Source organism: Chelonus insularis, unplaced genomic scaffold (genome assembly GCF_013357705.1).
Source record: "Chelonus insularis isolate UGA/USDA-ARS -01 unplaced genomic scaffold, ASM1335770v1 contig_35_pilon, whole genome shotgun sequence".
NCBI classification, from domain to species: domain Eukaryota; kingdom Metazoa; phylum Arthropoda; class Insecta; order Hymenoptera; family Braconidae; genus Chelonus; species Chelonus insularis.
In genome coordinates, this window is record NW_023276524.1 from 795,585 (window position 1) to 809,358 (window position 13,774).

General features: G+C 29.3%; 2 protein-coding genes across 5 annotated transcripts in view; both read right to left on the minus strand.

Moving 5' to 3' along the window:
* LOC118067060 (SET and MYND domain-containing protein 4-like) overlaps positions 1 to 11,737 on the minus strand; it is a 98,374-nt gene extending 86,637 nt beyond the window's left edge. For all 3 annotated transcript variants that reach the window (XM_035083597.1, XM_035083596.1, XM_035083594.1), the window contains exons 1-2: positions 10,840 to 11,737; positions 8,442 to 8,583 (exon numbers count right to left, since the gene is read on the minus strand). In XM_035083597.1, the coding sequence (XP_034939488.1) occupies positions 8,442 to 8,583; positions 10,840 to 11,200 (503 nt within the window). In that variant the 5' untranslated portion in view covers positions 11,201 to 11,737. The remainder of the gene's footprint in view (positions 1 to 8,441; positions 8,584 to 10,839) is intronic.
* LOC118067061 (uncharacterized) lies at positions 175 to 3,277 on the minus strand. Of its 2 annotated transcripts, XM_035083599.1 has the most exons (3): positions 2,920 to 3,277; positions 2,708 to 2,757; positions 175 to 2,032 (listed from the first exon to the last, which is right to left on the minus strand). In XM_035083599.1, exon 3 carries the CDS (start codon positions 2,016 to 2,018, stop codon positions 603 to 605), a length of 1,416 nt encoding a protein of 471 aa, XP_034939490.1. In that variant the 5' UTR covers positions 2,019 to 2,032; positions 2,708 to 2,757; positions 2,920 to 3,277; the 3' UTR covers positions 175 to 602. The 2 variants fall into 2 exon arrangements, with proteins under 2 accessions (XP_034939490.1, XP_034939489.1); XM_035083598.1 differs by having other exon boundaries at positions 2,708 to 3,277.
* Positions 11,738 to 13,774: the final 2,037 nt, after the last annotated feature.

The window sequence follows — 13,774 nt, forward strand, 5'->3', positions numbered from 1 at the left end:
CGGAAGTCGTCTATTAGATTTTTTAAACATTGAAAAAATGAGAAAAAGACAGCGTTTTCAGAGAAAGAACAATTATATCTTTTTTTTTACTGACTGCCAGCAATGTGATCATTTTGCCGAATATTGCTTAATAGATAGTTGATTGGAATGTAAATAAATGTAACGAATTAAGAGTAAGCTTATGAATTGTATCTTTATTTAATAATTTTTGCCTTTTTTATACTATGCAACATACTTTGAGTGACTTCCTATTTCATATAAAATTTTTATCCATAAGTTGACCTTTGTTTTTACGATTTATGCTTTTATGTATAAATAATTGTCGAAATCGATTTCCATCAATTCTGCAGTGTTTGTACAATCTAATTCTTCTTTGATCTGCTCCTCCGTTTCCGACATTTCTTCCAAACGATGTTCTTCTTCTTCAAGTTCATCATTATCTTCTCCAACATTACAAATTTCTGATGATTGTTCTGCAGATTGTATCGCTTTGTTTTCTCAAGGTTTCCTTTCGCAGTTTTTACAAATTTGAGTAAAACTTGAGTAAGCGAAATTTTATCAACTGTTTTTGACACCATTTTCCATACCTTTTTGCTCCTTTCTCAAATAGCACAATTACTGTCATATGGTGTATCAGGGATGATATTGGTTTCACGACCATCTAAAGTACTGGCATTGTGGTTAGTATTATCAAAAACATATTGGACAAATGCATCTTCGATTTTAGTTTCTTGTGGATGAATAATAGTTGAAGCTTCGTGGAGTTGGATATTATGGTAGGACGAACATACTCCTAATCTGTTTAATAAACTTATAGCTAATTTCGATCTCGTCTTACGATAGATGTACGTTCCTAAAGATAATTGAAGACATGAGATAAATGATTTTGGGCGAAGTGCTGATATAATAGAGTGGGCAAGATTTTCAATTTTGATGTAAAGTGAAGATTCATTAGACTGCTCCTTTCTATTTGTTATTATTAATCTATGTAAAAAACTATTAAGAAGTGGAGGTATGTCTGATGCAACAGTATCGAGAAATGCCTGAGGTGCAGGATAAGTTGTTGTGTTGTATTGAAATTTCTTAATTTCATCTTGTAAAATCTCGGCACATACTTGAAGTATAGTTCGTTTCGCGGATTCACTGAGAGACTCACTAACACCATACCAATCGCGACAAATTTGTGCCATATTGTGATATTTATAATAGATTAAAGGTTCTTTGCCTTTATGTTGGAATATAAAAATATCATCTGCATATTTTTTTTTTAAATGTCGAAATAAAGTTCGAGTGCAAATTTGATTATTCTCTTCATCACCCATTAATGCTTGTAAAGTCGACAAATGAAATTTAAATTCACCACTTGATTCGATATGTTCATATATTCTTTGGAATATAATATCTGTTTCTTTAATTTTGGGACATGAAGGTTTTTTGTAGAGTAATAATATTAATTTTCTATAACATGCTGTATGATATCGTGCCTTTGATGCAACAATAGATTCGATGCTTTGTAGACGTGCGATAATAGGAGCTCCAAAAGAATTATCATGTTCTCTAGCAGCAGCAATTAAACGATCTTTAATTCTGTTTTCGCTGACGATCGATCCAGGTTTTCTTTTATCCCATACATTTCCACATATAAAGCATAGTTTGTCGAATTGAAAATCATTTTGAAATTCAGAGAATGATGTAGATGATCCAGAGGCGGAGGGGGAAGAGGGTATTACGACTGCTGCTGATTGCAGAGTAGAAACTATTTTAGAAGATATTGGCAAAGACATTGTGTTGGGTTTTTTTACCGACTGCGTTTCACGTCGCGAAGATGATACAGCGTATCGTTTCCGACAGTTAAGGTGAAAAGTATAATTTTGTTTACCAATCCATTGCTTCCATTTATCGTCACCTTTTTCTTGGCTTTTTTTAATCAACGTTTGTAGTCCTTTTTCATAGACCACAGTAGTCGAATCAGCTGCCAGCTCTCGCAGACAAATGGAACATAAAAGTGAAGAATCCATTATATTTTAACAATCTGCAATAAAATGGAAATGTTGGCATTAAAAAAAATGAATTTTCGAAGTGAAAAAAAATGTATGCCGAAAAAGGACATGATAAGATTATAATTTATTGCAATAGTATGTGTTATGTAAGATTTTTAAAATCATAATAACGAACTGATCGGAAAAGAAAATGAAATTAAAGCCAAAAGAAAGCATAGAATATGAAGTGGACAGGGACTGAAACAAATTTACATCACGTAGTAAACAATAATAATTTATCGTTAGGATGATCAATGCTATATATCATTTATATGTAATTATACACTTATACTTGATTAGAACCTTAATAGAAATTTATTTTAAGTAATGACGTTCTTCTGAGTTTTGAAGATCTAGAGAAGATGAGTACATATGAATTAGCAAAAAAATTTAAAGCTGTGGCATACAGTTATGTGCGACTTTATGTCATAAAATTGAACGTTAGAAAAGGTCTGTCAGAGTCGAGCTGTTAGTTAAGCTACCGGAGAAACGTTTTAAAGTCAAAAGTACCCAATATACCTGACTTCAAAGGTAATAGGGAGCAGTTCGAATCTCTTAGATACGTCATAACGAAAAATAATTACATTGACATACATTAATATTGCAATAACTGACATTATGAACAATGAATATACTGAGATAAAACAGTTATTATGATGGATATTTACCTTATACTCAATGAAGTATGTATATTCGTTGCGCTGAACACGTGGAAACACTGCAAAAGAATTTTAAATGCTCTGATAATCGTAATATCTGCAATATTTATGTACACTATCAAAGTATAACACGCACAAACACAATTATTATTATTTAGAAAGAACGTTGAAAAAAATTCGATAAAGAATTACTAATATTCTGTTAATGCAAAAAAACGCACCAAACTCACAGGATGTTGATGGTAAAGTGGCGTCAGTAAATGACGCTGAAGCGGAGGCAAATGGACTTTGTTTCTTCTATTGCAGTCTTACCTATTGTATTACATAGGGTAAAAAGAACAGCGCGTGCGCTACATCAGAAATATGCTGCGTCAGAGAATAGAGATGTCTATTCTCTGGCTGCGTGTACAATCCAAAGGGCAAAATTTATTGCCATCGTCGTTGTGAGAGGGAGTAGTTCATTGACTAAGGCATGGATCTGACACTTCCATACCTGCATCCCTACTCTGCCGCAGACCATCATGCCTTTAAAAGGTCTGCGCATGTGCGTGAATGAGCCTATTGAAACATTGGTCGTGTTCGCTGGCTTCATCGCTTCTATGCGCATGTGCACAGACAATTTTGAACTCATAATCTAATCTCGCACAGTTCAAAATTGTCATTGCATATGCGCACATAAGTGATGAGGCCAGCGAACACGACCATCCAGGTGGCCTCACATTTTTGGAGCAAAAAAGAAAAGGAAAGTTATTTTTTATTCATTCTTGTAATTATACTCTCTAGAAATGAAACAGTAAAAGAATGAAATAGATTGTTGGATTAGTAAATATAATACAACTGATTCAATCAGTGGTTTAATTTACACGGCAAAATCAATAAATATTCATTGATTTCGCAGTGTATTTCATGATTTTTACTGTTTCATATGCAGAGAGTAAATTTCATCAATAAATTAAAAACAAAACTTTTTACCTATTAAGAAACATAAATGATTACATTCTCAAAACATAACAAGTTAAACATATATTTCATTTTTCATATCGACAATCTCCGATCACTAATAAAAATGACATGTTTTTTATGAGACATTGAGGAACTTGGGAGAAGATGGTTTTCTAACTTTTTAAATTACTGATACACATAATAATTCGATCCTAGCAATTAGGAATATTTTCATATCGACGTAATCAAATTTATGGTAACTTTTACAATAAATTTATCTGCGTTCATTAGCAGCTTCGCAAGATTCATTTTGCCCCGCATGCTACCAATAAAAAAAATTGTAATACATAAATTAATGTATTTTCATATGATGATTGACAATCGGTGACATTTGTTGTTATCAGCACTTCATTGGTTTGTTTTTATTAATGTATGACTGAGACTAGAGCACATCAGATATCTTTCTTCAATTATAAAATCTTTCCTGTTATTTTTAAAAAACTTGTCGCCTTTTTTAAACGTTTCTCAAATATTATTTTACAATATTTAAAACCTTCCATGGTAAATAAAAATATCATTAGAATATATACAGTATATGCATCTGTCTCAGTTGTATTTGTCAGCAGAAGCTTCTTGTGCATTAAAAAAAACCGGATTCCTTGAAATTTGACAGTGAAAAGACAAAGATGTTTATTGGAATAAAATATTGTAGTATGAACCATAAACTTGATTGGTAGAAGTATCACGTTTATCCAACTCAAATGCACTGTGCACCACACCTGACTATGTTCCATGAGAGAAGTGGAGGAGAATAAAATAAACATTTTTGACAGAAGTTACATTTTTATGTTTCCGTTCAAATTTCTACTTTAAATGACTTTTAAAAAATGGTATAAAAACCATGTCTTCGTTAACTTTTTTATTGAGCATTATCAAACTGATGGAATAATATGTTACGACAAATGAATCAATCATATTCAATTTTACATTTGTGATTTTATTACTGTAAAACTGAAGAATATTCCAATGATTGCAATGTGAAGTGAATTTTTATTACTATAATAGCATTTATTAAAAAATTTTTTCATATCGGTTGAAAGCTTTGATGACTGTGAAAGAACTGTCGATAAATTTAAAAGCTGAATTCCGAAATAGTACGATTGTGTTCAATTGGTTTTCTTTGTACTGTAATATTCCAAATCGAGTTATCAACTGTCAAAGTTTAAAGAATTTATTATTGACTGAATTTACATAAGCATTTGTGAAAGTTCGTAAACGATTTTATTTATCGTAATATTGTCAACATTCACATCTTTATATTATTCATACATTTAGAAAAAGAATTGAGAATGTTGTATTTTTTCAAAATATTTCATATGAAAATTTATGTTATATTTATTTTCAATAAATAATTATGACGATTTTTCTTATGTATTAAGCAAACTTATGAGTGTACAAGGAACGGATTTTTGTAGCGAGTATTATACAAGCAACTCAGATAGGATTAGGCCTTGAAGCCCACGATATAGTGCTATAGACTCATACTTAGTGGAGAATTCCCAGTGCAACTTATCAAAGAACTCAATTATAAAAGTTACAATCATCTATAGTACACGCTTTAATAAATCTTTTTCATTATATCATTAATTCATTTTACCATTAGTGTAAACTTATTAATATTTATTAATGACATCATTGAAAGTGATGACAATGTTCATCAAGTAACGATAAACTTATATATTCATTAACGTGGATTTACAACTTTTCTTGCACATACTCTAATTTAATATGAACTCATTTTGACTCTGAATTTTACTCATTTCAATCATACTTTATTTAGTTTATAATTGTTGTGATCATATTTATCTCAAAAAATAATTAATTCTTGCCAATTCATTTGCATAATCTATATCAAGTTAATTCCAATGCTGTTTGATTTTCCCAATGCAGTTATTGAATAAAATTGATAATAACACTTGGAAATTGTATTTACTTTATAGTTATCAAGAAATATTTGAATTAATGGTCGAGGATAGTATTGGAAATTCATTTTTGTCATTAGCACACGGTAGAAGACAATTTGCTAGATAGTGCTTCGACAAATGATAGTTGTATTATTCATGCATAAAATAATTATTGACCGTGTAATATATTATCAAATTATTATCAAGTCGATTTGTTAAGATCTGTTTAGATCTTTATTTTCAAGAAAATTAATATCCAAAAATTCCAGGGTTTGATCCGTCGAAATCTTTGAAGATCAAATGTATGGTGAGTTTGTCCATTTTGTCACTATCCTGAAACTATTATGCTATGGTTGCACAGGATACTAAAGAGGACTCTAGGTAGTGTACAATGATTGTGCAGGTTACTAACAGGACACTATAACTACACTGCAAAAAAAAATTTAGATTAAGCAAAAAATATTTAATTTGATCATTAACATTGAAATTTCAAATAGTCGCAATGAAATATTTCTTCGAAATTATGAATATTTTATTAAAATTATTTTATTTAATGAAACAAATAGAATGTCATTTGTTTTTGTACATATCATAACATTGAAACAAATGACAAAATGTGTTTTTGATAACAATATTAATGGATCTAATAAAATATCATCTTGAGAATACTCCACGTTCCTTTTATTGATTAAATAAAAAATTCTTTCGTTTAACGAAATTTTTTCCCTAGTATATAAGTGGATTTTAAAATTATTGTTATGATTTTTTTCTACTTTTTTTATTGATAATTTTTTATTATTACTGACCTAATATAGCAAGAACATAGAGGAATACAAGGCAAGACGGCTTTTTCAATTTTTGGTAACTTTGTGAAGCTGAACGGATCCTCCAAACCTGTTAATACGAAAGTTAATATTGATTTGAAAATTTGCTTATCACTAAAATTACATCATTATGTGTATAATTCATTTTCAAATTCAAAAAGCCGTTTTGCCCCGTATTCCCCTATTTTGAATCAATTAGAGATATTCTTATGTAAGTCCAAGAACTGAAATTGTAGTTCACAATTGGACAACATCTAATTGTTCAAAATATAAATGTAGATTAAATCACGTACTAGATAGAAATACTACATTTGCAATTAAACAAAGTTCTACTCCAACTAATCTTGAACTAGATTATATTTGTATTGTGGGTGATAACGATAGAGATTTGGAGCTCGAAAAATAATCTGTACTATGCTGGTGGTGGTATTTCACATTGAGAGACTGATAAAGAAGATCGATTCCTGCTTTTACTAGCTACTCTTAAAGTTAAAAATTTTACGCTTGCTCAGAGTGCAGTAATAAATCACCTACTTTCTCAGTGAAGCCAGATTGTTTGACATCTTTCGGTAACACGAATGATGATATACGTACATTTATGAAACGTACGTTTCATTTGATATACATTGCAGGTAAAAAAACTGTTATCCCAGCTTATTTAATAAAACTTATTTTTACACGGAGAACATTTTTTCACTAAATTTAAATGCAAAGAGTGACAAGTGCATGTTTCGAAATTTAGAAGTAAAAATATTTCTATTCGATAGTAAATTTTGAGTTCTTATAAGTAAACTCAAGATTTAAAAGATGTCTTAGTAGAATAATTACTTATGACAACTCAAAATTCACTGTTGAATAGTAATATTTTTACTTCTAAATTTCGAAACATGCACTCGTCACTCTTTGCATTTAAATTTAGTGAAAAAATTCTCTCCGTGTATCAGAGCAGTTGTTTTTGTGGAAAAAAAGGTGTGACCTTCAATTTTTGGTGGGTGTAGAAAAGTTATGTTTTTACTGTAACACAGGCACGCGATGTAGTTCTAACTACTACAAAATATTCTAGATATATGTAAAAGAACATAACATCCTTCCTAGTAAACTATAAATTAACGCGCACAAAGCGTTAAATTTCTCGCATAAATAAAATAACCGATAAGGGAAAAGTCACTCATTTTTTCGATATATTTCGATTATTAGCTAACTTCATATGTTCATGTAAATTCATAGATAGGATTAGAGAAACTTGAACTGAGCAATCAATTCAATGCAAAAATTGTTGTTAAAGGTACCCCATATTCATGCATGGGTGTGCATTGAGAAGTTCCTTAATCATTGTAAACTCCGTTTATAAAATTGTAAATTATTATGTTAATGATTTAAAATTAGATTCAAGGCACTTCAATAAAAAAAAAAGCACGCAAAATGTGAAAGTTCTCTTTCCGAGAAAAAATTTAATACGTTTATAACATTTAATATAATTATATATTCATATGAAGGAAATTAGATATTGGAATAAGATAGAAATATTATGGAACACTTTGCTAATTGTATTTAAGTGGTTTTATATATTGTATTATTCAGTATTTAAAAGATTTGTCTGCTTACAAAGACCATCTCATAACAACTGACTCAAAGAGATAAACTAACGAATGCTGGGCCTACAAATTCTCTCATCAGATACAGTAACAGTCACAACTACAGGCACAGTACTAAAAACTTGAAGTCTAAAAGAACAAGCATTAATGACTTAAGCCATTAAATTAATATTTTCTTCTTAACATTAATATTAATTACTTTTCCTTTACAAACCTGTCCAACTACTGGGTCTTTTACCTTGATGCGACTCAACATAAAAATAAAGAAAAAGTACAAAAAAATGCATTCTGTGAATTATTTGTCATCCAATAAATTTTTACTAAATGTTTTTTCACCTCTTCATTTAAGTTATTGAATATTTCAATGGGGTTAATCATTCAAATCATAGTTAGCTAAGTTTATTTCAAAATATCTTACATTTTATCAGCAGGCAAATGATGATTGATTGATTCTAAGTCGTCCAAAGCGAATTCATATTCCCCTAAATCCATTAATACCTCAGCTCTACCAAGTAAAGCAAGAGGAAGATCCAGACCTTTATCAAGTTTGTCGGATGAATCTGTAATTGAACAATTCAAATAAACGTTCCACCTCAGTTTCCATTCTTTGATATGAAAGAATTAAATTTGCTGTTTGATATCAAATATTGAGTACATTAAAAATAAGATTGAGCTATAATTAATAACTACATTTAGAGCTTTATCTTAAAATGTTAATAAAGATGATAATGATGTTGAAGAAAACAATAATTTTCCTGATTCAAATTATTTTTAAGGCGTTTTAGAAGAAATAAATACATTGTAATTCATTGAAGTACCTGTGTAAATAATTTTTACAATAATTTTATTCTCCGTGCTATGAATATTCACTGAAACTCTCTTGAATACACAGGAGTAATTTTGAGGATTATTCGAAAATGCAGTGTATGTAACTCATCAAGGGTAATTTAGTGATAAGACAACACGCGATAATATAATGATAGATTGTAGATTCTCTGATTAACCAGATAGTTTCAACTTTGAATCATTTTCGTTCATGTGTTCTTTCTATAAAAGAATAGTTTTTTTTATTTATTTAATTCGGATTGAAGAAGAACAAAAATTGATCAAAATAAAGAATTTATAGACCTTTGCTAATAGTTTAATTTAACGAAAACATTTTTTAATTATTTCTATTTTTGAAGAATCAAAATTCCAACAAAATGCAAAAAAGTACATTAATTATATTCAGAATATCAGCATGATCTTATTGTAAATAAGTTAGAAGGAATTATATTCCGCCATTAATATTGTGAAATATAAGTAGAGGAGAAAAAATATTAAGAAGGAAAGTTTATTAAAATGACAGATTCAAAGATATAACGTCTAATCAAAGCTAGTCTTAGTCTTACACATAAAAATAAACAAACCAGTCACGTGTTGCTAACTAAAAATTCTGTCGTTTGTCAATCCATTTATAGATGGACACACATATATTGTACAATATTATTAAATATTTGATTATATGTAGAAGAAAGATGGATAAAGTGAAAAGTGAAGGAAAAGCTTAAATTAACAAATTAGTCAATATGTTGTAAAATATTTGAATCTGTATGATTGATCATCGACTGTATTTGTTTTTGTAAGTTTATAATTAAGACTAGAGCTAACTACATGTCTTATTTGATCTATTAATTTTCCTATCATAATTAATAAACAATTTTTTCAATCTTCTATAATAGTTCGAGAGTCATTATTTCATTCTCGTTATAATATGAACGAACATCAATCTTTTATAATACATTAATAAATTGATAAACAAAAAGCTCAATAAACACTTTTAAGCTTATTTAAATAAATTAGTTAATTTTTTCGAACGTTTCCCTTTATCCTTCCTCTCCCTATAAATCTTTTTGCTGACAGTCGACAAATTTTTTATCAGCAACGCACGGCTGATTTGTTTATTTTCAAGCTCTGACGGAAACTTGAGCTAACCAGACTCATTTTTCTCTGTCATTGAATTACCCTGCCATTTCAAATAAACGTTTTAATTTCTTCTTATAATTCATCGAGTTATTATTGCATCGACTAATTAGATGACTCTAGGTCTTGCGCAAAATGTTTTTATGGAGAAAAACTGCCGGGACTGAAAATCAAATTTGTGAATTGTAGGAGTATATTTTCTATAAATTTATACCGTTTGTCATCTTATTCAGGATAATGAATTTAAGAGAGATGAAAAGAGGAAATTGGGTCTTTGATTTCATATAATAACACGTGGACCAACAATTTATATTTGTTTATAGCAATGATTTATTTCCCATGATGGCTAACAGGGCCAGACGAGTATAAAGAAGTGGGACTAAGGAAGTCTCCTGCAAGCTAGTGAAGCTATCACATATTACTTGTTTTAATTATTAATAAGTTTTGGCTAGTATTAGTGTATTATTATTATTATTATTATTTTTATTAACCTTTGAATATGTCTCAATGATAAACTATGTTCACGCTGAGCATTATTACTCAATAAATTCTATGTGTAAAATTTAATAAACTTATATATCCATTAAATCTTCATATATTCTATGATATATTCTATAGAATATCTTTTTATTTTTCCTTACAAATAGACTGGAATCTCAATCCAACATTTTTTCAAAAAAGTTTTTGCTTTGTTTGTTTTGAATAAGTTCATAAAAAAAATCAATTGTTAATAATATTAGTATATAAGTTTTTAATGAGTAGAATAAAATGTATTTTAAGCTTCCTGAGAAGCTTTTTTCCCCAATAGCTGTGTTAATTATATACTAGTGTTTAGATTAGGCTAAAAATGTTACCTTCAATTGGGGCGCGTAATACGGCTTGGCTAAAGCATAGAAGAGCTCTTTCATTATCTTTACATGATGCTAAATGAAACCCTTCTTGCCTTTTAGCTTTCGAAATTAACGCATCTTTATCTCTATATAAGCATTTTACTCTATTAAGAGTCTCTAGAACCACATTTTTTATTTTTGGCTCCGTAAAAATGCAACGTATTCGATCATCGTCTTCTGACAATTTGTTAAAAATTTTTACAATCACTGCCTTTCCAATATCTTTAATTACACTTTCAATAAAATCATGAAAAAAACCTTTCTTTCTTGAGCAAACAGTTTCCAACGAACAAAGTTCTCTGTAAGAATTGTCTGATTCTTCCATGATGTTCTCTGGATTTCGATATTTAACTATTTCAACTCTTCAGAAACCTTTTAACACTATTTATTCAATTTTTTCATCCACTTATTTTTCGATATTATTCACTAATTTATTCGTTGTCTTTATTCTCTAGCTATTCAATTAAACTTTTGAAACAGTACTAAATTTTGTTAGCAATTTATTGATGATTTGATAAGTAGAATTTGAAACGTACGAATGTTGGTTAAACAAGAAATTTCTTTTACTCTCATTCTTTTCAAAAGTTTATCTTTCCAATTTGTTCACTAATGATTATTCAATGAATGATACTGCTGATTTTTTTCCAAGCTTTATTTGAATACACTTTGCTAATGTCATTTAAATAAAGTCATTTTTGAATAAAAAAGCATTTGAATGGAGTTCAATGTTCTTTTAGAAAAAATATTCAAGTCAGCACTATGATGAAAAGCAATTGGATGATAAATTTAAATCGTTTTTACTCTTAAACTGAAGATAATTGTCGGAAACTTTTTATTATTTTCTCCATACAAGCGTACAAGTTTACAAGTAACCACAGACTGAAGAGAGCTGTCTGTATAAAACAACATTTTTAGATCCAAGTATTTCTGACCGTGTTATTTCTGTCATGGAAGAGCAATACGAGAATTGAAAAGGCATACTATTCTGTAAGACACCAAAGAGACATTAAATTTAATAAATCTGTAAGTGATTTTGTTGAGTATAGTCAAAGAATCAATGTGAAATTTTCTGAGAATATAGCGTGAAAATTTTATTTCTATAATTGAAGTGACAAAAGTTATTTCAAAGATAACACAAATCTTGTCTTTTAAGATTCCCTTCTGAACGAAAGCTATAAAGGATGTAATAATGGATTTTCAATTTTTGCAACATGAAAAAATACCTTTTGATAACATAAAGTAATCATTTTTATTGCCCATTTTGATTGATAAGAATATGCTGCAGGAGACTTTTTATGATTATTTTATTTTTAAAGCGACCGAGATTTGGTTTATAAATGAATACTCTTGTCTGTGTGTTATATAATGTATAAACTGAATGAAAGTACGTACATATTACATTTTCATAGTTTTACATATTTAATACACGTTATGAAAGAAGCACTTTTCAGATAAAAAATTATTCTACGACTTGTAGAACTGTGGAAACATGGTAGAAATTAATAAAAAAATAAATCTTTTTTTATCTTCTTATATAAAGTGTCATTTTTTCAAGATAATTTTAATGCTTTGATCTCATGACTGAGTAAAATATGGTATTTTAAAGCTCTGTTGTCTCTGTCAAGACATAGCTTTCTTTGTGGGAGGTGGAAGAAAAAGAAGGGGAAATATTCTGGGAGGTCAATATTTCTCATTAGGTCGAAATATTTTACATCCTGGGTCGAAACATTTAGTCTGTTTTCAACCAAGTAAGTCTGTTTTTAGTTGGTCGATGTAATTTTATTCTTTCTAGTTTGTCTCCCAAGCAGGACTTGCTAAATTGATGTTATTATCCAGTCATGGCATTTCCTATCAATGGGCCAATGCTATAGCTATGGTGTCAATGATAAACTACAGCTGGACCCATTGTATAACTTTGAGCTGTTGTTGATTTAGCATTTTCTAGTGAATGTTAACAATTACAATGTGTACAGCTCAAACCAGATTAAAATTTAAACTTGGAGAATTCTGAGTATTTTATTTTTATTCATTAATTATTCCAATGATATTTTTGTCACTTTATTAATAGTCTACTCTTTAGAAAAACATTAGTAAAAATCACTGCAAAATAGTAAATATTCATGGCTAGGAAAAGAATATTAATGATAATTATGTTACTGTGAGTAGGATGGAGTAATAATTTAACCAGATAAAATAAAAATATTATTTACAAGTACTGCATAGTATATAATAGTGGTAACAATGGCTTTCATGTAGTAACAAAATCAAGCAATTTAGACTTGGGTTAGTTTCAGTCTGATTGTTGACTATTCCAACCAAAAACAGACTTTTCGTATTAGCCTAAAAACAGACTAAACTTTTAGACCCGGGTATTTCTTGGAAATAGTTTGGATCTATTGCCCCTCTGTACTTCATGTCTCAAACTGTACCGGAAGTTACTTGAATATTTCTGATATGAGTGCTGGGTATATTTATTCAACTCGAAAAGTCATGACAGAAATGTTCCGTGTTAAACTGTATACTTTTTTTTTAATGTTAAAGCTACACTGAGAAAATTTTTCTTGAAAAATTAACTACAATGTATAAGTGAAATTTACTAAGCAGTTTAGGAAAGCTACTTCACTATCGGTTTTTGAGTAAATTTTACCAAGCAATTCATATTAAATTGTACCTCAACATTTCTCTTTAAATTTCAACGGATTTTAGGGATATTTTTTACTGTTATTCTCGGTGAAATTCTCTACTGTAAAAATTTTTTTTTACATATCTTATGCATTTTAAAAAATTATTCGCCATCAGAAACAATATCACTTGCACTATTATCACAAATTTAGTGAACAAACACCACAACTCAAAATACTTCTACGTTTTTCACACAAACTGACCAACTTGATCGTTT